Source organism: Achroia grisella, unplaced genomic scaffold (assembly GCF_030625045.1).
Source record: "Achroia grisella isolate CSIRO2021 unplaced genomic scaffold, CSIRO_AGI_Agris_v1 utg215, whole genome shotgun sequence".
NCBI classification, from domain to species: domain Eukaryota; kingdom Metazoa; phylum Arthropoda; class Insecta; order Lepidoptera; family Pyralidae; genus Achroia; species Achroia grisella.
In genome coordinates, this window is record NW_026712713.1 from 1,897,196 (window position 1) to 1,923,946 (window position 26,751).

The 26,751-nt window shown below is 31.0% G+C and overlaps 1 protein-coding gene across 1 annotated transcript; it reads right to left on the bottom strand.

Annotated features, from left to right (window-relative positions):
• Positions 1-20,103: 20,103 nt before the first annotated feature.
• On the bottom strand, positions 20,104-25,266 carry LOC131842215 (uncharacterized). The gene is made up of 2 exons (XM_059190749.1): positions 24,925-25,266; positions 20,104-24,564 (listed from the first exon to the last, which is right to left on the bottom strand). The coding sequence occupies exons 1-2, from the start codon at positions 25,264-25,266 to the stop codon at positions 20,104-20,106; spliced, it is 4,803 nt and encodes a 1,600-aa protein (XP_059046732.1).
• Positions 25,267-26,751: the final 1,485 nt, after the last annotated feature.

Sequence of the window (26,751 nt, forward strand, 5' to 3'; positions counted from 1 at the left end):
AAAGATCAGTTTCAAGACAAACTTTCTTTAAATATGCCTTTTTGCAGCTACTAATATAACCGTACACCATGAACAATTAATATCAAAGGGTTAGTTAGAACTATATAATTCACTTATTCTCCAGAGGGTTTAAATTTATTTTTAAATTAAATAATTACGGGTACTAAATATACGGGTCCATTGAATGAAAAGCTTGAGTTGTGTCGAGCGGGAATTACTGGTTTGGCTGAAAGGTCAAGGGAGATTCTCTAGGTGTCAGTTGCGATATAACTAGCAAATGCCTACGTCTTCCAATACATCTAAGTGTAGTCGTGGCAAAAATTAACCATTAGTCTTATATACCTAACTACTTAGTTTCAATTGAACCAAATTAATAAAAAAATATTAGTTTTTTTTTTAATAAATAAATGTTTCATTGATAAAAATTAAAAATAAGTTGTTCGTTAACCACGAGATAAGATGGACACCTCATGCATTGCCATTCTGGAGGACTAAGACATTACGCTTTTATATTTTGTACCTTTACTGCCATATCTCAACCTTCAACCCAAACACAACATACTGCATTGCAGTCGGTTTAAATGGGTGAGACAGTACCGACAGACGACATTACCAAGTCTACCTCTAGTACCTATGATTTCGCAGTGACATACAATTAATCAAAATTTATTACATCTACATGCCAATTAACACAAATAGGTATGCATCTAAATTGCAATCAAAACGAATATTGTTTAATGTAAATTACATATATTACAATTTACATTATTACATGTTCGATTATGTGTTGTTTCGCAAAATGCTTTTAGTGTGCACATTATGGTATGCCTCTGTTTAATATTCAAGCCGAGCTATTGACATGGATGATACCTAAAGGTCGCATAGATACCATCTATTATCCACGTTAGATCTACACGGAGCTGAAAATAAAACTATGTTTTTCTTGTCGACCTTTGTTCGTTGTCTATGAATCCCATTTTATAGAAGCTCCATAATTATAAGAGTAATATTGTCCTATTAATAGAAGTATTATTACAACCGGGTAGATACCATTTTAGCAATTTATGGTTGTATAAAAGTTAACTTTACATTTAGGAAGTACATTTTTATTATATTAAAAAGAACTTTTAATCTTTTTCTAAAAAGTCAAGAATAACAGAGCACTTTGTCTGATCATTGTTTGGAAATGAAAAATCATGAAAATTTTCATATTTCCTGCAGAAATGAAGCCTGTACTGAATATTAAAATATAATGCTATCAGTTTTTATATGTATTTATTAACGTAATACAAAAAGTAAATATAATTGTCAGCTTAAGTGACTGAATATGAAAATAATTATATTTTCTACAGTAAGTTTCGTATCTAACTTTTGTACCTAAACAAGAATTTTCCGAAATTTCCACAAAAACGATTTAGATTTCACTCGTGCGAAGCTATAGTAAAAAGCTAGCACTTTTAGATAAAATGTATACAACTACTAGATAGCAATAAAAAAATACGCACGTTTAGATTAATAAGATAATAAAAAATACTATAATAGAATACAACTTGAAAATCACTTTAATCTGTAATCTGTTATCCTTCACATCCATGTTAATCGTAAAAAAATCACTTACGAAAAGACGATTTACATTATATACCTAATTATTATGTTTTCTGTTTTTGCCACTGATTACTATAAATTAAAATGCTCTAATTTATTTTTAGTGTGAATAATCAAAAAGTTCAAAGTTTAGGACATTTTTTGTCAACGTCTAAATGAGTAGAAAAAAAAGTATAAGAATACAAATTTAAATAATTGATCCTAATGATTAGGCGGCCTGATACATATATTATATCAATTCAATAAATTGTTTCTTAATAGGTCCTTATCTATATTGGAAACATGTCTATTTTTTTATATTTAATCAGAGTTTACAATATATTTTTATGAGTCTAGAATAATACATTTAGATATAATACATTAGATATAATATTTTGTTTGCATTTTGATAATTGGTTATGATTAAATATGAATTTTAATATTGCGAAACCTTTATTAAGATATTATTAGTTTTGTTTTTTTTTAATTAATAATTTTTATTTATTGATATAAAAATGTTACTTATCGTTTAGAGATTTTATGTTTTATGTTTATTATATTAATTACGTTAAAATTATCTTATATGTATATATATATTTTAAAATCCTTATCAGACTTATTACTTCGAAGCTTTCGAGCTTCAAAGCCTACTGTTTTACTACCCCGATTTACATAATTAGATCGTTAGTCTAAATTAGGCCGACACCAAAAATGTGATGGTGATTTAGAAAACAATATTCGTATGTCTATATGAAGATGAACCTATGTCCTTTTTTTTAGTTGAACTTACGACTAATCTGTGTATATAGGGATAGTAAAATAGGCTTCGACGATCTTATTAATAACTGTAATAAGGATTTGAAAACTGATTTCAGAATGTACATATATATATATGAAATATTATTTAGTGTCAAATACAGATTGACGTAAAAAAATATTAAAGCAACACAATTCCAATATACATATTTAATGCAATTAATATAATAAAAGATAAAAACCTATCTTTTTATCTCTATCAACCAATGTACATATACCAATATACTTTGTCACGCGAAGTCAAATGTACTAAAAAAATGTGTCTCAATTTACGAGTATATTTACTAAGTCTCCGTTGAGTTGCTTCGGAAATAACAACGTTTATGAAACAGTTATGAGCATTGGTGTTTCCATCAACGGAGAGTTATCGCGTCACGGCTAGAAGTTAGTATATACATAATTATGAGCAAACCTGACCTACATAATCTTTAAAATTATGCGTAACCGTGTGAACGCAAGTTCGCACCGCAGTTCGCTTCCGCTGTTACTTTTGTTGATGTATTTTTGATGTGTCCAATTGAGCTACTAAACTACTCCTAAAACGCTTTCGAGATAAAAATAAAACTATTGAAATTTAACATATAACGAATTTGAATTGCATTATTAAGTTGTAAATAAGTCATTTTTAATCTCTCGGTATGCCCATTTAAGTTATATAATAATATATATTTCTTAATAATAATAGAAGTAAATTAATAAGGAAGTCATAAATTAATCAGAACAAGAATAATCTATAATGCATTTGTAATTAATATAATGACTGTTTTAATAAGTTTAACTGTAATTTAATTACTACGTAAATCAACGAAATCAAACATAATAATTAGGTAAAAAAGTTTTTTTTTATAAATTATACATTTTTTATCTATTATATTATAATTATAGCAAAAATAATATTAATATTCTTAATTGTTACAAATATAATTAATTACAATTACATGATTTAAAAAAAATATATAAATATGTTATTTATTATACTTTTATTTTAACAATATTCTATGAACTTCATCAAATTGTTTTAATATTATATTTGATTAACAAAATAATTTAAATTAAAAATAAAATAACTTACCTTGCACACACGAAAAAAATCACGACACAACGTCACACAAGCACCAAATATCGAACTTAACGTATGTCTGTACCGCGCAACGCCAGGGGTCAGAGTGCGCATGCGCGCTATCATCTCCCAACTCCCGCGCAGGCGCAGTGAAAGTGCTTATATAGCCTCCGAGATGCAACAGATGCCTGCATCTGACATCACATATCTGCAACATATTTATTGACTGAAACAATCGATCTTAGATGCGTTTTATGATTTTCTATATCTTTTTTTGAAACAGAATCGTAAAAACTGAAATGAACTGCCAATAACATTATTCTGTTTTTATGATATTGTGTTTCCGTCATCCTTTTTATCCTGAAGGATTCAGTTATTATTCATTGCTAAGTTTTATAATTTTGAAATCCTGATTTGAATTTATAGAGTCAAAAGTATATCCATACTAATAATCTAAATTTGATAATGTCTGTCTATCTATTTGTTACCTTTATGCGTTTAAACGGTTGAACGGATCTTAAAGAAGTTTGATGGGAATATATATTGAAACATATTCTACCGGAATAGACATAGATTATAATTAATTTAATTTTTAAAAAATGATCCTGAAACAGTATGCCTAATTGGGGATGAAAACTTGTCCAGACTACGTCGCGGCACATGCCTTCATTCATAGCAACACGTGTACGCAAAAGTACTCAACCTAATGGGTTCATAACCCTTCTGATACCTAGATTTTTACATTGCTATTTTTTTTTAAAAGCCCTGTTTGCTGTTTTAAATAAATCTCTGTATTTCCTATGGTTGACTGAGTGAAAATGGCTTAAGGTGATAAATCTGCCATGTACACCTTTATTTGTTTAAAGTTTTTAATAAATAAATAAGTATTTTCGTTAATGCTACAATCTAAAAATGGACTTTTTTGTAAAAAAGTTAGTTATAGCACAGATAATATAATATGGTTATAGTTAGTAACTCAAACTGAATACTCAAACTTCCAACTAAACCCTAAGTTGTGATAAATTAACGGTGGATTGAGGATGATTCTTCTCCTTTCTTTGTATATACAATTCTGTCTATCCTTTGGAAACATTTTTCGATACAACACATTTCGATTAGCGATATCCCTTGTAGAAAATCTCATACGTGTTATTCTTTGACAATTGTGATGTTAGGTATTATGACAGTAGTGGCAAGTTATATTTTAAACACTGTGCCCTAACACTTCAGCGTTTTGACTACATTAATTGCTCTTTTATTAATTTGTATAAGTGATAAGAGTGGTATTTGATAAAGGAATACTCTAATGTTTAAAATTGGTTTGCTAGCTTAGAAGAGCTTCATATGAGGATTTCTTTTTAAGGATAAGGAATATTTGAATGGCAATGCATTAGGACCTTTATTATATTCAGTAAAGGAGCAAACATGAATTCAGGTCATTTAACGCATCCTGGCGAAGCTACCAGCTACCCGAGGTATAGCAGCTTTGCACATCACTTTACTTCCTTCGTCCTGGTTCGTTACCTCGCGCAGTGTATTCATGAGTATGATTGTTTTGTATTGGTTTGCCTGTTTTCTATATGTATTTTATATGTATTGACAAAAATATGTATCTAAGTATTTAATTTACTCATATATAAACTCTTCTTAGTTTCGGACTAGATGACGCTGTGTTAATCGTCAGGGTTATTATTATTTATATTTATTATTATTACTTATAATCCCCTATCAATAAATACGTTACGATTCTGAACCAATTTCAAAATTATAATTGTAAAGAAATAACAAAAATGTAACAATTGTTACAAAGGTCTGTAAATGTTATTGCCAAATTTTTTAATACAATCTGTGTTCGAACGGTCATACCTTTCGCAATAACGGTGACATATCCAATTTGAATGATTAATCGTATTTCTTCTATCTGACATAGTGACTGTATTTGTAATACAGTGAAGATGTAATATCATAGACAATAGTATTGATAAACACAGTGGGACTCGGAAGTGACTACTACTATAGTATCAATCAGGCACCCCGTTGGCTTACATTAGCAGTAACTCGTAGTATAATAAAGCTATTACTCATTTCGACTGGTAGATACCATTGGCTGATATTATTACTGTTATGTTATTTTAATTAGCTTATCTACAGCAATGCTCATGCTCTGACAGCTTCGGTGGTCTAGCGGTTTAACATACCGCTTTACTTCCGATGGTCGCGGGTTTAATTCCTCGCACGGTACAAACATTTGTATTCCTGAGTATGATTGTTTGTGTCGCACTGGGTGTTTTCTATGTGCATTATGTATGTTTTTATAAAAAAAAATCTAAGTATTTAATCAGTTATCTAGTACACAAGCTCTGCTTACCTTGGGACTCGATGACGCAGTAAAAACTAGCTTTTACAAGTGTATTCGTCTGTTTTTTTATATGAGGTAGACTAGGACCCACTTCTAATTTCATATCAATTTTCATTTATATCCGTTCCGCATTTTAGTCATTTATAATATTAGTATTAGGGATAGATTTAAAAATAATTTATTAAAATACGATTCCTGGAATTACTTAACTGTCAATAATATTACTGCAGAATTGGGATTGTACATCGTAGCCCAAAGCTTGAGAAAAGTGAGAGATTAAATTAGACTCTTAGAGAGCCTATATTCGTCCCTAAATTTTGATCTTAAGGAAACATAACTAATAGGAATAATATACTACAGGCAGTTCAGGAAGCAGTGATTATAAGAGCAAAATCGTCAGCTGATATAAGCATATCCCCGTTATATCCTCTGCTCCGATTTCGCCCGTGAATTCGAGCCTAATTCAGGGATGTGTGTAGACCGTCTTTTGAACAATAGCCAACTTTTAAGAAAATTATTTAAACATTTGTACAATTAATTCCACGAGATATTAAAATCAGATAAATTCTGGTGGCGGAAAAAATAAAAAAGGTTGGCTATAGTGGGATCTAGAAAGCGATCCAGTGCGTTCCCTAATACTGATCGGGTATTGCCCCTTACTTTAGGATCTTGTGGAGGCCACTAAATAAATTATGATTACATTTAATAGATACTTGCTAATGAGGGTGGGCTCGGCTTTTAAATCTCGTTTATTCGAGAAAATGTTTGGTAAGATAATCTATATATATATAATATATAATTATATATATAAATATATATAAATGAATTGCTGTTCGTTAGTCTCGCTAAACCTTGAGAACGGCTGAACCGATTTGACTAATTTTAGTCTTGAAATATTCGTGGAAGTCCAGGGATGGTTTAAACGGTGATAAAGTATGAAGAAATTGCATGTAAATTAGTAAAAATATCAATTTAATTTTTCCATAGAAACTGATGATACCTGTCAAACAGGGTGCGTTCAGAATTTTATTGCGTAACTAAACTTCAAAAAACTTTTGACATATTTAATTTTGAGGCGGAACGAAGTTCGCGGGGTCAGCTAGTGTTAGGATATTTACCATAATAGTTATATAAAAATAGATAATTATGTAGATATGGTTGATATTAGATTTGATACTTCTTCACTTGTCGTAAATGTATTGCAAATTTATGTTGCAATTTTACGATTACCCATCCAAGAGATGAGTGAGATTTAATTGATCTACACCGATCATTAAACACCACTGACCTGTAAACAGAATTAAGTTTGGCCATTGAAAAGAATAGCAAGTAACTTTTTTATTAATAATTAATAAGCGCGAATAGTAAATAGATTTGCATAAAAAAATTGCGAAACCTTGTTTATGTATGTATGAAATATTCTAACGGCATCAACATTGGATGACTTTTTTGGGCATTTGGTTAAAAAATACGTAAATTAAACAAACATACAATACTATATATACCTATAAAAAATACAAATAGAATATTTTTTATTCGTCTATTCATAAATAACAATAAAATGAAAATTAAATAAAACAAGTAATAACTAAAAAATAACAAGGACATTAAAATTCAAGGATTAATAAAAAAAAACAGAAATTAAAAGATATATATCAAGATGTACTTAATGTTCTGATGAATAAAAAACAGGAATTAAATTATATCATCATTGAATTGAGTTATGTTAGGATAATAAAAAAAATATTCGAATATGCAGGAAAATAAAATATCATGCTGGAAAAAAATACGGATTTAACACAACAGGACATTATTATTTATAATTTCTTAAAATAGTCTCATGACGACGAATGAAAAAGAACCCTTTTTATTGATTAAGGAAGTGGTATTAATATCAAAATGCCACTTTTTACAAATATTGTTTGTGTACTAATGATAAAAAAAATATTGTACCTAATTTATTATAATAAGTTGATAAAAACGTATATTTTTTTAATCAATAATCAATAAAAAGGTCAAACTAACATTGCCTATAATACTTTTTCTGTCTATTGAAGAAGCGTTATAGGCAATAATATATTAAACAGATAAAAAGACTCATTTGATGATGTATGAATAGATTTTTAAGCATTACAATTTAAATTCACGGTTGTAGATACTTCGTTAATTCAGTTATTATTTTTCTTTTAATTCACTGGTCTGTATAATCAGAGTATTCTTCATGTATTAATTCTATTATTAAAATGTGGGATTTACTCTTAATAGAAGCAAATTATGTCATCTGTGGTGGAAGTTCTATTTTGGTCCCCAAATTTTTCACTAAATTGTAATATCTACCTACATTAATACTTTAAATATAAATTTCGCTATTTATAAGTATATATCGTTACATAGGCAATGAAAAATATATTTTCGTATTAATCCGTAGACGTTGCGAATACGAATAAACTGAATTTTTGTCACGTAATACACATATAAATTATTTACTCGCGGTTTTTCCGCAGAATAACCGGAAAACTAAATATAAAAAATTACCTTGTGGTCAATTTTTAACTAATTAGAACGCCCGTGATTATCCTTCACGTGTTGCCATTTCTGTGTATTAAGAAGTCATGTCTTGTTAATTCGTAATACAATATAGAGATATAGTACTACTATATCTCACCCTTAAAACCAAAACAGTAGGTACAATGTAAATCGGGTTATTATTATTATTTTTGTAATATAAACAAATAACGAATATATAATTATTTTAACCTTTATAGAAGTCCAGATCAGTAATACTTATTTATCATATCGTTTTTTGTTCACTATTAAAAATATCTTCAGGTTGTGCGTATGTGTGTGCATATTTGCAGCATAATGGATTAAAACATCACGCACTGTGTGAGGTCGAGAGCATTAACTAATAAATTATTATAGTGTTTTTATAAAAAAAACGCGACTATAGCGTGCCCTTGACATGTCATAAATTTTTAGTCACGTATGGAAATTTAATAAATTTATTTTTTGCTGCATTGTCATAATGTTCTTAATCGTACTATATTTAACGGTGACTTAAATGTCGGATAGTATATACTTTATAATCTTAATATTTTATTATCAGAATCACAAGTCAAGGATATTAACTGTTATAAGCAGAGCATTTTTTTAATCAATAATATTACACCTGACAATCATCCAAACCCATACAAACAATCACGCTCGTGATAACTAAAACAAAATATAATATAAATGTTTACATTATAAAATAAACATTTATGTTATATTTTGTTTTAGTTAACATGAGCGTGATTGTTTGTTTGTTTGTTGCGCGATCATCGGAAGCGGGGTGGACTACTACTACCGACGTCAACGAAAATTATCTAAAAGTCTGTACAATGTCATGTATGATCATGTGTACCTCTAAATTATAAAATATCATATTGTATAAAAAATATTTTATATAGGATAAGTACATAAGGTATGTATACAATACGTAAGGCCGAGAAAAACAGAAAAAGAGATGGATGGACTGTGTGAAGTATAATATGGCAAGAAAGGGTGTAAATATCGGAATGATTGCGAACAGGGACGAATGGAAGAGAATAACATATTGCGCCGACCCCAAATTAATAAGGGATAAGGAAAAAGCATATGATGAAGAATAGCTACATAAATGATGTATATTTTTTTACTGGGGGTTTGGGCTATTGTTTGTGTGTTTAGTGCTAAGACTTGTGACACTGGGACCTGCATATATCTATTGGGTTCATCCTTTTTTTCAAAGTTCGCTACCTAAACCCGTGAGTAACAAGAATTGAAGGATATTCATAGGAGCGATGGTTTTTTATCTCCTAGCCGTAGTGGCATTTCCTCTTCTGCAAAAAATAACCTAGCCTACTTTGGGCATGGACAGGATCACAAATGATCAATAAATTAAACATACATTCGATAGCCAGTTTCTATAATATCTGCAGCAACTATTGTAGATCGGACCGGATACATCTCAAATTTAACACGTGTAATGCATTATATTTTACGAAATATATACCAAGACCACATGAATCCTTGGGTAAAATGTCAGAACATTTTGTCAATAAAAATATTTGACGTTCAAACTCAATGTTGGTCCATCCGTTTGATCTTTACAAATATTAATCCATGGGTAGCAATTAATATTGCCTAATATAATATAATAGTTTTATTTTTTCCAAACTACTAACTGATTAATTGCAACCATTGTAATAAACTAAATCGTTTTATATTGGATAATATTTGCAACATTTTGAAAGTAATAATTACTGCAAAACTTACTGAACTTTACTTGAATTTTAAGTTTATCATTATTTTTATTACTACACGCTTTTGCAGAAGTAGTATGTTGATGTATATAAAAATAGTATATAATATATTCATTGGGATATTGATGTAATTTTGTTACAAAGTAATCGTAATAGTTCAAAACTTATTTATGTATTGTAGTTTTAGATTTGATCTAAGCCCTAAAATATATATATACGATTATATCGCTCTGGAAGAATATATCTTTCAATTAAAGAATTTCTCAAATTGGTGCAGTGAAGATTACTATCTTCATAAAAAATCCATTCTTTATCTCTCTCTTTATAATATTAGATAATACTTATACAGTTATACTATATGTTCTAAGAATTATATTTACACATATAAAAAAAATAAGGTCGTATTAAATAATTTGACGTATAGTATAATTTCCTTGACAGAAATTTCCTTTTTTTCTAGTAACTGATTGTATTGTATTGTTTCAGATACGTATTCCTCATCACGAATCTCAGCCGGAAATGATAAATTAAGATGCGATCATCGTGTGACGTCATCACATGCGCCTAATATTGAAGCAAACTTTTCGAACATGGATCTAGGTATTAGTTTAGATAGTAGAAGATACAGATATACATACTTTAAGACCACAAATAAATGTAACATTAATACCTGTTATAAAATTAATAAATAAATGTGAGGAATGCAGTACTTTTATCTTATGTCATTTCGCTAGATATATTTGTATCAAAAGTAACAGGCGGTAAATCTACTGCCACTTCTTTATATAATTAGTTTGATATCAGAAATGTAATAATAATATAACCAATCGGAAATTTAAATTGACTGACATTTTTTTTGGTTTTGGCCAGATTCAAAATCCAGATACAGCTTATTTTTCTACGTCGGGGTAGTAAGCCACGACTCTCTCACTATCTATACTAATATTATAAATTCTAAAGTATGTCTGTCTGTCTGTTTGTTATATTTTCACTACATAACAGCTGATCAGATCTTAATGAAATATAACAGGAAGATGGATTGTATCATTAGGCTACCTTTTATCTCAAAAATAGCAAAAGAAGTCTTGGGTCGGTCTAGTATGTATACTAGTACGCTATGTAAATTACTTTATTCTGTAATTCTTGTGTCTATTGACGTCACTTCTAGTTTAATGGTGATGTTAATTCAGTGGTAGATGTATATATCAAAGTACCGGTACAAATCGTCTTGTAAGGTATAATTATAATAACCGTATATTTGTTTATATGATTAATTCCACATTATATTATATTAATATTGTTATAATGCTGTACTAGTTGTACGTGAGAATGAACCGGATGCAAGCTTTGTATAGTATCAATTTATTGTTAAGTGACATTTATTACGCTTATTATGACTGTCGTATGTTTAAATATCTACTGAATAAGTAATACCATTTCTTTTCATCCATTATTATGAAAGAGATAGAATTGCATTATTACTAAATCGGTGCGGACTCGTTCGATGGTTTGTATGATCAACGTCGTCTATTTTGAATATTATCGAATATGTTCTTTGCCAGCAGAGTTAGCAATTAAACTTAATACCGTCGCGTCGGTTCGAATCAATGTACAGGTCTTCATCTTCAATACCAATAGCTTTTACATCGTTTTCTCGTACTTTATAAATAAAAGTGTTTCGAAAAGATGATTATATGGAAATTTATGTTATATTTAATGGATTAGACATTTAATTGCTAATATTAAACAAAATTTTCGTTTTTATTTACTATCTTAAAACATTGTTCAATCAAATGATGATCTGTGCAGGTATAAGCGTAAATTAATTTTTATTTATACGATAATATAATACATAATGATTGTACCAATGATGACATTTATTGGTTTATCATTAACAAATTTGAATATTTTAGACCATTAATCCATTGGTTTTTTATATTATCAAATAGTATTTTTTATTTTTAACACAGTCCATCCTTGTTATTTCGATCGTCCTCTCTCTTTACATTCATCTATATATATTTTTTCTTTAAAAATAAGTTTACACATACGTATGTATGGGTAAGATATGCATGATATGTACTTTTTTAATGTTAAGATATGCATTTTAGATATTGTTGTATCTGGCTAATCAGAAATGTATTTTTTATTCTAAATTTGTATTTGAATTTATAGTTCTTTTTTATTACATTCTGGTATGTCATTACTTTCCAAATATATCCATCTCCATATACCTAGTCTTTTCGTTTTACCTATACACAAATAAAACAAAACTACAACAGATATTAAATCTGACTGACAACAAAAATACATACATAAAAAATTATGTCAATTTATACTTCTGACTTACACTCCGGAGATAGTAACATCAATGGCATAACCATTTAGTCAAAGAAACGGATGGTAGACTCTCACCATAGCATGTTAGATTAAGGCAATTTCAAGCAATTGGCGCCTCTGACCACTCCATCTGTAGTAACAGTCGTGATGTATGTATTATTTATTGCTTTATATGATGAGATATATATTTATTAGTTGAAGTTGTTCTCACACCAATATCGTGGTAACAATATCCAATGGAAACCGCACCTGAAACAATGAAATTATACACAGATGAAGCGATACCACGGTTGAGTAATATTTTTCGCTTTGATAAAATCTGTACAGCCAATGCGTTTTCAATTATCGCCCGGACGCTAACTTCTCTACCAAGTATTTCTAAACAATGCACATAAAACAGTCTTGTACAATTTCGTAATATATCGGACATACATTTTCCACGGACCTCATATAGATGGAGGTTCCCTATTAAAGAGCATTTTACGTGTAGTTTATGTTACACGGTATCTTCAGAATTTTTTTTACTAATTTTAATGATTTTAATGATATCATGATTATAAAGATTAATTTTTAGTTTTTTTTTTCTGTAACTAAACTTTTTCCGTTCACGTCATAACAGGTTTATCTTGTAACTGCAATAGTAAAGGATAACACTGTACATAAATGGACTACAGACTTTAGGAGTATGTCATCATGTGATAGTAGTAGTAGTATTCCTCATGCGTTGCCATTTCGCAGGACTTTGAAGTTGTTATGACTTCGTACTCTGTACATTTATTTTTATTTATTTATTTAATTTCTAATCACACAATAGAAAAGGTACGATTAGTAGATTAGGATCCTATCTCAACGATTACGATCCTTTACAACTGCAAACATCTTTCAAAACTTGGTTGCTCTAAGAGTTGAGATTATGTACATCGTCTACCTCATTAAAATATATATATATATATATATATATATATATAAATATCCCCTTGGGCACTTTGTGGCTCAGACGTGCCGTATAGGTAGTTTTTTGTTGATCCTTTTTCACTTGTTGATCCGGAGGCCTTTTGTTGATCTAATGCCAGATGACCATATATAAATGTTGATCCGTTTTGAGCCACAACTGTCACGACGAGTAATAATAATAATTAAGCGATTTATACACGATTTTATACAAATCCACCTTTTTGGCATACGAGCAGTTCTTGATCCAATTCAAACGGGCCAATCAGGGTGCAGCATTTGCCAAGGGCTTCCTCATTGGCACGTTTGGGCTACTACATTATGGCTACAGTAACTTAATAATGTCTAGCTAGTATTTCAAAAATAATAGTCTACCTAATCTAAATATTTATAGAAATCAGTCTGGAGTAACGTGACTCCAGATCAAACCTCAATACTTGTTATTTTTTGGATGGGAATCTTTTCTTTTGTAACAACGTTACTGAGCGAATAAAGAGAAGACGCAACGGCGGATCCAGGGGGGAGCGTCATGGAGGTCATGGGAGTCATGGGGGCGTCATGACTCTCCCCCCCCCCCCTTAGCCCAGAACTTAGGTAGACCACTAATTGAACTAAAAAATAATGAAACAGCAATTTTTTTTGCACGATCGGAGTGTTGGTGCAGTAGTATTAATTATAATTAAACATTGTTACTTAAAACATAACAGTTAAAGTACTATAACACTAAAAGCAAAATAGGTATTTTCAAAATACTTTTTCAAAATAAATTACCCTTTGAGTTTTTGTTCAAACCTCAGATATTATATTTATTTTAGGTATATCAATCAATACATAGTATAGCATAGTACAGTCTGTCTGTCTGTCTGTTTGTTCCGGCTAATCTCTGAAATAGCTGGACCGATTTTGACGGGACCTTTTTTGGCAAGTAGCTGATGTAATAAGGAGTAACTTACGCTACTGTTATTTTAGAAAAATAAAATAAAATTTCACGCGGACGAAGTCGCTGGGGCCAGCTAGTCTATAGATATACCGAGATTTAATGTTTAAGTTGCTATTATGTTATTGACAAAATTTTACTGTAATGTTACTATTACGTTATCCTACACAATTTGTATTATTTTGGATGAATAAATAAATAAATAAATAAATAATAATCTATACATCTATACATTTAATAAAAATTGGAGTGTCTGTTTGTAATATTGAAAAAACCGTTTTTTACTACATGCATATGAATATATATAAGGTACATATACCAAAATAACTATTTTTATAATTTTAGTCTGTCTGTCTGTCTGTCTGTTTGTTCCGGCTAATCTCTGAAATGGCTGGACCGATTTTGACGGTACTTTTTTTTGGCAGGTAGCTGATTTATAAGGAGTAACTTAGGTTACTTTTATTTTAGAAAAATAAAGTTAAATTCCACGCGGACGAAGTCGCGGGAACAGCTTGTTTTTAATAAAAACATCTTTTTTGTGGTACTTGAGAATGTTGAAGCCTGTTGTTTGTAATATTGAAATAACCGTTTTTTACTACTTGCATATGAATATAAATACGGTACATACACCAAAATAACATATTTTACAATTTTTGTCTGTCTGTCTGTTTGTTCCGGCTAATCTCTGAAATGGCTGGACTGATTTTGACGGGACTTTTTTTGACAGGTAGCTGATGTAATAAGGAGTACCTTAGGCTACTTTTATTTTAGAAAAATAAAGTTAAAAACCACGTGGACGAAGTCGCGGGAACAGCTAGTGTATAATATATTAGAGATACCTACGTGTTTTTTTATTGATGACTAGCTGTACACGGGATTTCGTCCGTGTTGAATTTAACTTTGTTTTTCTAAAATATAAGAAGTTAAATTCCACGCGGACGAAGTCGGGTGTACAGCTAGTTGTCGGTAGTCTAGCGATTTAGCTAGCACACTGCTTTGATTCCTGCTTGGTGGTCGAGGGTTCGATTCCTCGCACGCTGCAAACATTTGTATTCATGAGTATGATTGTTTGTAACGGTCTGGGTGTTTTCTATGTATAGATAATATATATGTATTTACGAAAAAAAATCTTTGTATTTATATCAGTACCCATAACATAATCTTCAGCTAGCTTAACTTGGGTCTAGATGAAGCTGTGTGAATTGTCCTGAGATTACTATTATTACTATAATAAATCTTTTCAAATCAGCCGATGTTTATTTTTGCCATAATACGTGCTGTTACCATGTGATAATATTACGTACGTACTTATTAAACTATTAACTTATTATTAAATTATTAACTATTTATACTGTTTTAAATGTGATGCGTTCATTATTTATATTTCCTTTGAATTAAAGACAAATGTATATATATATATATATATTTATATACACTTGCACACTTAGTTGATCCAGCCACGATCCGTAGATATTGCTGATCCACTGTCTCTCTCTTTCTATCACTATCTTTGTATTCTAATATGCGATGTTGCCGTTCCGGCCGAGACCATGCGTTGTTGCCAAATGTATTCGTCGATAGTAGTAGATACTTATACTCGATATATATTTTTTCAACAATTTCCTGCAATAGTGAATCCGTATCGGCATTTTTTTTAAATGCACAAAGATTTTTTGGCTCTGAATATATTTAAAAATCATTTACTTGTGTGTTGATGAATTTATATACTAGTACATGAAGTACCTAATACTTGTTTTGATTTGAATAGGTAGCGATATTATGAATTTATTATACGTAATCTAAAGATTTTGACGAAATAAAAGTAATTAGTTATCTGTTAACCTTGACTTCATGCTGGCACCAGTATTATCAGATGATGAACATACTCTTCGAAAACTTACAGCAGAAATATCGTGTTTGGACTCATTAGATAGGTCTCGATGAATAGAGTTTAAAAAACTTAAAATAAATGGTACATTAGAAATAATGTATAAAAACCCCTTACGTAAAATTCAACCACTTTAAACTTAATAATAATAATAATTAGGAAAAGAGAAAAGCTATACATGCACTGAAAGTAATTGATGCCTTCCACACAATATTTTCAGTATTAAACAACTCTGTTTGTTCAGTAAAAGTGTAAATACACTGGTAACATTTAATCATATTTTATATGCAAACATTACATATACAAACACTAAAGTTTTATTTCAGAATAGCCAGTAGTTTTCAAGAAATAAGTCTTTGAAATTGTACGTGTAACTTATATATATACCTACTAGTTTTTTCACCATAACAAACAACACCAATATGGCCTAGTTAGTAGTTTACCTGTGTACCAATTAATAATAATAGTAATCTCAGGACAATTCATACAGCTTCATCTAGACCCAAGTTAAGCTAGCTGAAGATTATGTTATGGGTACTGATATAAATACAAAGATTTTTTTCGTAAATACATATATATTATCTATACATAGAAAACACCCAGACCGTTACAAACAATTTAATAATAAGTTAATAGTTTAATAAGTACGTACGTAATATTATCACATGGTAACAGCACGTATTATGGCAAAAATAAACATCGGCTGATTTGAAAAGATTTATTATAGTAATAATAGTAATCTCAGGACAATTCACACAGCTTCATCTAGACCCAAGTTAAGCTAGCTGAAGATTATGTTATGGGTACTGATATAAATACAAAGATTTTTTTTCGTAAATACATATATATTATCTATACATAGAAAACACCCAGACCGTTACAAACAATCATACTCATGAATACAAATGTTTGCAGCGTGCGAGGAATCGAACCCTCGACCACCAAGCAGGAATCAAAGCAGTGTGCTAGCTAAATCGCTAGACTACCGACAACTAGCTGTACACCCGACTTCGTCCGCGTGGAATTTAACTTCTTATATTTTAGAAAAATAAAGTTAAATTCAACACGGACGAAATCCCGTGTACAGCTAGTCATCAATAAAAAAACACGTAGGTATCTCTAATATATTATACACTAGCTGTTCCCGCGACTTCGTCCACGTGGTTTTTAACTTTATTTTTCTAAAATAAAAGTAGCCTAAGTTACTCCTTATTACATCAGCTACCTGCCAAAAAAAGTCCCGTCAAAATCGGTCCAGCCATTTCAGAGATTAGCCGGAACAAACAGACAGACAGACAAAAATTGTAAAATATGTTATTTTGGTGTATGTACCGTATTTATATTCATATGCAAGTAGTAAAAAACGGTTATTTCAATATTACAAACAACAGGCTTCAACATTCTCAAGTACCACAAAAAAGATGTTTTTTTATCAAATAAACAGTTTTTATTAAAAACAAGCTGTCCCCGCGACTTCGTCCGCGTGGAATTAACTTTATTTTTCTAAAATAAAAGTAGCCTAAGTTACTCCTTATAAATCAGCTACCTGCCAAAAAAAGTACCGTCAAAATCGGTCCAGCCATTTCAGAGATTAGCCGGAACAAACAGACCGACAGACAGACAGACAAAAATTATAAAAATTGTTATTTTGGTATATGTACCTTATATATATTCATATGCATGTAGTAAAAAACGGTTTTTTCTATATTACAAACAGACACTCCAATTTTTATTAAATGTATAGATGTATAGATTATTATTTATTTATTTATTTATTCATCCAAAATAATACAAATTGTGTAGGATAACGTAATAGTAACATTACAGTAAAATTTTGTCAACAACATAATAGCAACTTAAACATTAAATCTCGGTATATCTATAGACTAGCTGGCCCCAGCGACTTCGTCCGCGTGAAATTTTATTTTATTTTTCTAAAATAACAGTAGCGTAAGTTACTCCTTATTACATCAGCTACTTGCCAAAAAAAGTCCCGTCAAAATCGGTCCAGCTATTTCAGAGATTAGCCGGAACAAACAGACAGACAGACAGACAAAACTTGTAAAATATGTTATTTTGGTGTATGTACCGTATTTATATTCATATGCAAGTAGTAAAAAACGGTTATTTCAATATTACAAACAGACACTCCAATTTTATTTACATGTATAGATGTATAGATTAAAAAAAAAGTAACAGTCATAAGGCTAGTCGTATGCCTAATATATATAATAATGTAATAAATTCATTTAAACAGAAATTGCGGGAACATTATTTAAATTTGTAACTTTTTTACTGTCCTTCTCCTTTTTTCACATCTTTCTGTTATATCCATATAGTTCTCTCTATATTTTCTGATTTTCTTACTTTCAATTTGAGACTGTACTTATAATTTGATTATCGGATCATTATGTATTTACTTATATATAATATTTATACATTTATGGGTTATATTTAGATATATATTTATGTATGTATATTGTTATTTTTTTATAGAAATGTATATTTTGCTTATCTTTATTATCTTTATAAATCTTTTTTTGACATTTCTTATTTATATTAGTGCACCGCCAATAATCTTTCGCTGCACCACTCATGGTTGCCTGGTAAATAACGCGGCAAAATATTAAGTCCGCCACATGTACAAATGTTTTTGTGTATTAAAGAAATAAAAAAATACAATACTGTTTAATGAAAATGCGTGTTGTCTAGTGCTTTGAGATGTATCAAAATAAGGTCAACAAAAAAGTCCGTGATGGTATATGTCTATCTCTTAAGGATAACCAACAATAACCATTTTTTATCTTTTACATTTTACGGGATTTTTTTTATCGTATGTTTCCCTTAAAATCATGTAAACTATGTTATTATGTCATAATCTAAAGAAATAATAATATTTTATAGTGACATATCCACTATAAAGTACCAAAAAGTAGCAATGTAATTCGTTACGCGCGAATCAGGTGTTATAAGGTCAAAGGTCGGTGCACCCCGCGTATTTGATAAATAGTGCTTCTCTGGATGTCTTTAAGAGAAAATGGCAGTATGTACGTGTATATGTACAAGTCCTTAAGTGTTAAGTTTTTCAAATGTACATACAGTAAAGAATAAATATTTTTAAGTACAGTACTTACGTACATTAATATAATACCTACTTTTTACTTGTATCTATTGTTATCAAAATTAAATTATAAGTTCTTAACTTGACCACGACTATGTGACCTCTCTCTTGGCGCCAAAACGAGTGAAAAAATGAACAGCATACGACGACGACGCAGTACCTATAGAGTGGAGCAACTGCTTATTCAGTTTTATTCAACTATTTAGTCCCTCCACCGTTACAATGAATGGAGGCGGATATTACAATGTACGTAGCATTGCGAATATAAAATATCTAGATTAGGTATAATAAATTCATAATTCATAGGCCGTTACGGTATCAGAGCCAAAGTCTTCTTTCTTTGTTTATGTACTGTTAGATGCGACAGCGACTTTGTTTTTATATTACTATGTAATGATTGATATACCTAAAATAAATAAAATATCTGAGGTTTGGACAAAAATTCAAAAGGTACTTAATTTTTAAAAAGTATTTTGAAAATACCTATTTTGCATTTAGTATTTGAAATACAAAACACAAAACTATTTTTGTTTTTAGAGTGACTGAAGGAATTATTTCACTAAAACAACCTTCAAAACTCAAACACACAATTTTTATTCTCAACAAACTTTTTATTCCACTAATTTTAACAACTCTCTAATACTACTAAATACAGACCACAGACTCATTACATTTTTAGATTGTAATATATTTGTTTTTTTTTTTAATCAACTTCAACATTCTCCGCCGCCAAGGATATGCCCATATCCTTGTACGTATCATTCTCAGTTGAAATCAGGAAGTCTACAAAGTTTAGACACCGAACGCTGCATAACACCTGTGGCTGTACGAACATCGTAAACTCTAGTTAGGCCATCGGAACTCGGATACTTCTTTTGTATTCGACCAAGGCGCCAACTGGATGGAGACGCTCTTGAGTCTTTTATTAAGACCATATCTCCAATCTCGAAATCTTTTTGAACTCTCATCCATTTCGGACGTTGCTGTAATCGAGACAAATATTCAGTTTGCCATCTTGACCAAAAATCACGCACCATTTTCTGCGTCAATTGCCATCTCGTTAAATTGGATACATTTACCTTTTCATAGTTTCTGTCTGGTAAAGTTATAGTAGGCTCTCCAACAAGGAAATGTCCGGGTGTCAGATACTCGTAATCATCATTAAGTGCTGTTAGTGGACGCGAATTAAGACAAGCCTCTACTTGAGTCAAGACTGTGTATAACTCCTCAAAAGTAAGCGTAGTATCTCCTAGTATACGCTTAAGGTGATACTTCACAGATTTCACCCCGGCTTCCCATAAGCCTCCAAAGTTAGGAGCGCCAGGTGGTATATATTTCCAAACAGTGCCTCTATCATCCAACAAAATTCTCAATTCTTCAGGAAGTTCATTTCTACCCTGTTTCCACATCTCAAATAGGGTTTTCTCTGCTGATATAAATGTAGTTCCGTGATCACTCCACAGCTCATAACATCGACCTCTTCGTGCAACGAATCTTTTAAATGACGAAATAAATGCTTCTGTTGTCATGTCACTGACTAACTCAAGGTGTATGGCTTTTGTTGCCATGCAAATAAATAGGCATATATATGATTTATAAGCTTTAGCTCCTCGTCCTTTGCTCATTCGACATAGTATAGGACCAGCATAATCGACTCCACTTATTGAAAATGGGCGAGATGGATTCACTCTAACGTCAGGTAAGTTTCCCATTAATTGATTACTAGTAGTAGCATTATATATAGCACATTTTTTGCACTGTCTATAAAATCTCTTTATTCTTTGACCGCCATTTATAATCCAATAATTATTTTGCAGGTATGAAGTCATTAATCGAGGACCTCCATGCAGCGTCTCTTTGTGTGCATCATTCAACAGAAGTGGTATAAGTCGATTATCTCTGGTAAGTATGACAGGATGTTTTCTTTCATATTTCAGCTCTGCATGCTTTAAACGGCCACCAACTCTCAGAACATCATTCTCATCAAGGTAAGGACATAATGGTAATAATCGACTACATCTTTTAATAATTTTCTTCTTTTTCAGGGTTTCTATTTCATCTGTAAAGTCTATTTGCTGAGCTATTTTAACACAAACGGTAAGTGCCTTATCTCTTTCTTCACAATCTATGCTTTTATGTTTAATATTTTCTCTTTTTACATTTTTCATCCATCTTCTACAAAAGGCAACAACGTTCAATAGTTTCTTCAGTGACGAAAATCTATTCAATAAGGTAAGTTTAAATTCATCATCTTTAGTTTTTATAACTGTCGTATTACATTTAATCTGAACTCTTTTTTCCAACTCTGTTTCAGGAATTATATCTTTTGGTAACATAAAATTAGACATTTGCAGAAATTCTGGACCTTGCCACCATAAATGACTCTCTTTTAGTACACTGGGTAATAATCCTCGTGATGCTGGATCAGCGGGGTTCTCTTTTGTATTAATGTACAACCACTGAATATTCAAATTGTTTCTAATTTCTATAACTCTATTTTTAACAAATGGTGTCCATTTATTTGGGTCGCCATTTATCCAGGCCAATGTTACTTTGCAGTCAGACCAAGCAAATGTTTTACTGGTATCAATGGAAAGTATTCTCATAACATGTTTAAGTAATTTACTTAACAATGCTGCTGCACATAGTTCCAAGCGCGGTAAAGATATTTGTTTTACAGGCGCAACTTTAGTTCTTGCCATAATCAACGTTGTTTGGCAGGGATTTTTATTATTACTCAATACTCTAGTATAAACTACGGCTGCATATGCTGATTGCGAGGCGTCTGCAAATCCATGTAACTCCACTTCCACATCAATAGTACTTCCATTCCATCTAGGAATCTTGATTTCGGACAGTACAGGTAAATCATTTTTATATTTATTCCATTCTTCTTTCAGATCATTCGACAGTTCTTCATCCCAATCTACTTGATTTAGCCAGAGCTTTTGCATAAATATCTTTGCTTTAATTATGGCAGGTGATAACCAACCCATAGGATCGAATAAAGAAGCTATCTGGCGCAATATATTTCTCTTAGTAAGTAAATTAGTATTTTCGCTTTTCATATAAGTAGGTGCTATTTTTAAACTGTCCTCATTTGTCTCCCACATAATACCCAAAGTCTTCACAGTCTCTTTATGATTTATATCTAATACAATACTATTCACTCTTTTCTCAGGATCTATTGAATTCATAAATTCTTGACTATTTGAAGATATTTTTTGTAATTCAAATTTTCCTTTCAATAACATTTCTGCTAACTCTTTTTGTGCATTTATCGCATCGCACACATTATCAAAACCAGTTAATACATCGTCCATATAAAAGTCTGAATTCACAATTTTCGAGGCAACAGGATACTGTGTATTTTCATCTTTAGCAAGCTGTCTCATGGTTTTTATTGCAAGGTAAGGTGCTGAAGCCATGCCAAAGGTAACTGTCAGTAATTTATAGGTTTGTATTTCATTATTTTGATTAAATCTATATAATATTCTCTGATATTTTGTGTCTCTCTCTTGTATTTTTATCTGGCGATACATTTTAATAATATCTGCCACAAAAACTATTTTATGTGTTCTCCATCTTAGGATAATATCTCTTAACTCTTCTTGTAAATTAGGTCCAATCAAAAGCCCATCGTTAAGTGATACTCCGTTTGTACCTCGACACGAAGCATCGAATACGACACGTACTTTCGATGTTGTTTTATCATCTCTGAAAACTGCGTGATGCGGTAAGTAGACTGTATCTTTCTCTCTCTCATCTTTTACTAATTCCATATGGTTTAATGTTATATACTCTTTTAACACATTATCATACTCTCGTTTTAAGTTTTCATTTCCAGCCAATCTTCTCTCTAAACCTCTTAATCTTCTCATTGCTATTTCTCTAGAATTTTCAGGTAAGATTGGATTGTCTCTCACAAATGGTAAGCTGACTACATATCGTCCTTGTTCATCTCTCATGACTGTTTTCTCATATATTTCTTCTGCTCTAGCTTCTTGGGAGGTAAGTGTATTTTTATTCTCAGACTCTAGTGACTCACATTCCCAAAATCTCTGTAGCATATTATCTAACGTTACACTCAAATGCATACTAATAATTTGGCCCTTATTTGGTAATCTCTCAACAGCTTCGCCGCCAGATATTATCCACCCTAAGTAAGTTTGTTGGGCGATTGGTTCTCCTTGCTTTCTCTTTAAAACTCCACTCATCAAAATATCTGTGTAGACATGAACACCCAATAAAAGGTCTACATTTCCAGGTGTATGGTAAGTTGGATCTGCTAACTCGATGCCACTGAAATGTGTCCAATGCTCATAATTTATTCTTGTAGCGGGCATGATATCTGTAACATGCTTAATTACATAAGCAGTACACTTTAATTTATAATTTTTATTCATTCTAGAGGACAACTCAATCTCCGCCGCGTGCTTGAACGGGGTAGACATCTGTCCAACTGCTGATACCTGACCTTCTACATCTTTACATTTCAATTGTAATCTCTTTACAACTGCTTCACTTATAAATGATTCTTCTGAGCAAGGGTCTATTAAAGCTCGTACAATCTGTGGCCCTCTGCTCGTTTCTAAATTCACCAAAGCAGTAGCAAGTAATGACACACGGCCTCGTATTGACACATGTGAAAGAATATTGTGTTGACTCATTGTTTGATTATCTGGTGTTCTAATCTCTTCAGTCTCATTATTAATAGTCTCTAAATTTGGTTTAGTTATATGTATCAACGTGTGGTGCTTTCTATTACAGATATCGCATCTCATTCTATATCTACAAAATTTTACACTATGACCAGGACGCAAACAATTAAAGCATAATCTCTCCTTTTTAATGTACTCTGTTCTCATAACTGGATCTAGCTTAATAAACTCTTTGCATGAAAATATGTCGTGATTCTCTTTACACTTTCCACATTCTGTATTTCTACTTCTATACTCTGTATTTCTTTTTACAGCATTACTAGTTATTGTAGCAAACGATTTTGGTTTAATTTGAGTTCTCTCTTTCATATAAGATGTTTGAATCATTTCTGTTACTCTAAATCTTCCTTCTAAATATTTCTTAAATTTTTCTAACGTAGGTAATTCTTCAACAGGTATTGTTTGCAATTCTTCTTCCCATGTTTTTTGAGACTCCGAGTCTAATTTATTACTAATTATATGTATTATTAATGGATCCCAATTCTCAATATTAATGTTGTTATTCTTTAAATTATTTAAACATTCATTTGTTGTATCTAATAAATCTTTTATGTTCTTTGATGAAGCTGTAAATATTCGTCTCTGTCCCAAAAGTCTAGTCAAAATTGAATTTACTATTATTCTTTTATTATTATATCTATTAGATAATGTACTCCAGGCGATGTCATAATTATTTTCGGTAATTTGTATGTGTTTCAAAAGTTGTTCAGCTTCGCCAGTTAAACTGGACTTCAGGTAATGCATCTTTTGTATTTTACTCAAATTTTTATTGTTATGAATTAATGATGTGTACAAATCTTTGAATGTTATCCACTCGCTATAATCGCCTTGGTATAGGGGTATATTTATTTTGGGTAATTTTACGTCTTGATTTACATATTTTGTACATGGCTCCTGGACTATATTTGATGACTCAAAACTTTCTAACATCTCTGTGATATCTGCTTTGCAAAACAAATACTCTTCTTCGCATTTCGAAAATAAATCCTTTTCAAAATATTCATGCTTCTTTCTTTGTTCTAATGTAGATGTCTTTACTATATTTCTATGTGTCTCATCAAAGATATCCCAATGTTTCTCTAAACTTTCTAATCTCACTTTCAAGTAACTTTTATTTAATCTTGGCTTCGGTGTTTTCTTAAAATTAGATATAGTTTTTTGTAAGATAGAATAATTATTTTCTTGAAGCACTAATAAATTTTCCATTTTTCTAAATATTTTTTATGCACTGAATAAATATTAAATGTTTTTAAAACAAAAAAAAAAATGTTTCGATATTATAAGTCAATAATCACTATTTCAAATAAAATATTGTGTAATAGTTACTTTATGAACTGAGTCCAACGGAACGTCTGTACCGGTATTGTCTATGATCTATTTTCGCGCTCACTTAATTACACTGTGCTCAATGTATTTATTAAATGTTCAATTATTTAATAATATCACTCAAAATACAAGTTCTTTTTTATTTTAAACTTATCCGGATCGTAAGGACCACTTAATTTGAAGGAATTATTTCACTAAAACAACCTTCAAAACTCAAACACACAATTTTTATTCTCAACAAACTTTTTATTCCACTAATTTTAACAACTCTCTAATACTACTAAATACAGACCACAGACTCATTACATTTTTAGATTGTAATATATTTGTTTTTTTTTTTAATCAACTTCAACAGTGACATTTCTATGAATTCACTGTCGATAGCGAGCGGTGCGATGGAAAAAGATAACCGTTTATAAAAATATAATAAATAACCCTGGACAATTAACACAGACTGATACTGAACTGATATAAATAGATATTTTTATTTTGTAAATACATATATAATATACATATAAAACACCCAGACCGATGAAAACAATCGATGACCGATGAGTACAAATGTTTGCATCGTGCGAGAAATCGAACCCGCGACCATCGGATGTAAAGCGGTGTGACCACCGTGTGACTAGTTAATTTCTCGTGAATACGTCACGATGGGTGGCTGGCTGCCTGAAGTGACTTCACACTCACCTTATCCTTCTTCACTGGTACCCCGCCAGTGTATACCGTTAGCGCAGTTAATTACAAATAGAAAACGTGGATACGTTTACCTAAACAACATTCTGTAATCGGTTAAAAACTAATTTTATACTTACATTTCATAATCGCATAGGTAGGTATACCACCACTGAGAGTGAATACAACGATATTATAGAAGAAATATAGAGGCAGTCGAAATATATAAATAATCTTATGAATTTAATTTATTCTAATTTGTTTATGTGCGCGGGGTGCGGTGTACGGTGCTCCCCCCTGCCTCCACCGTTGCTGGAGCTTGCATGTATGGAGCATTGCGAATATAAAATATCTAGATTAGTAAATTCATAATTGATAGACCGTTACGGTATCTATATATATTCGGATTAAAATAAGTATCGCAGTAAGGACCAGTATATAAAGTGATCAACACAATTAACTGATTTTTGAAATATATATACAGAGCCAAAAAGTCTTTGTGTATTCAAAAAATATCTAATTTGTTTGTGTGCGCGGGGTGCGGTGTACGGTGCAGGGGGGGCCCTGCCTCCACCGTTGCTGGAGCTTGCATGTATGGAGCATTGCGAATATAAAATATCTACATTAGTAAATTAATAAATTCATAATTGATAGACCGTTACGGTATCTATATATATTCGGATGAAA

Coding starts and splice junctions, on each gene's coding strand:
- LOC131842215 (XM_059190749.1), bottom strand. CDS start 25,266: ATGGAAAATTTATTAGTGCTTCAAGAAAATAATTATTCTATCTTACAA. Junction 24,565..24,924: donor CAAAATATGTAAATCAAGAC/GTAAAATTACCC, acceptor AATAATTTAAAG/AATAACAACATTAATATTGA.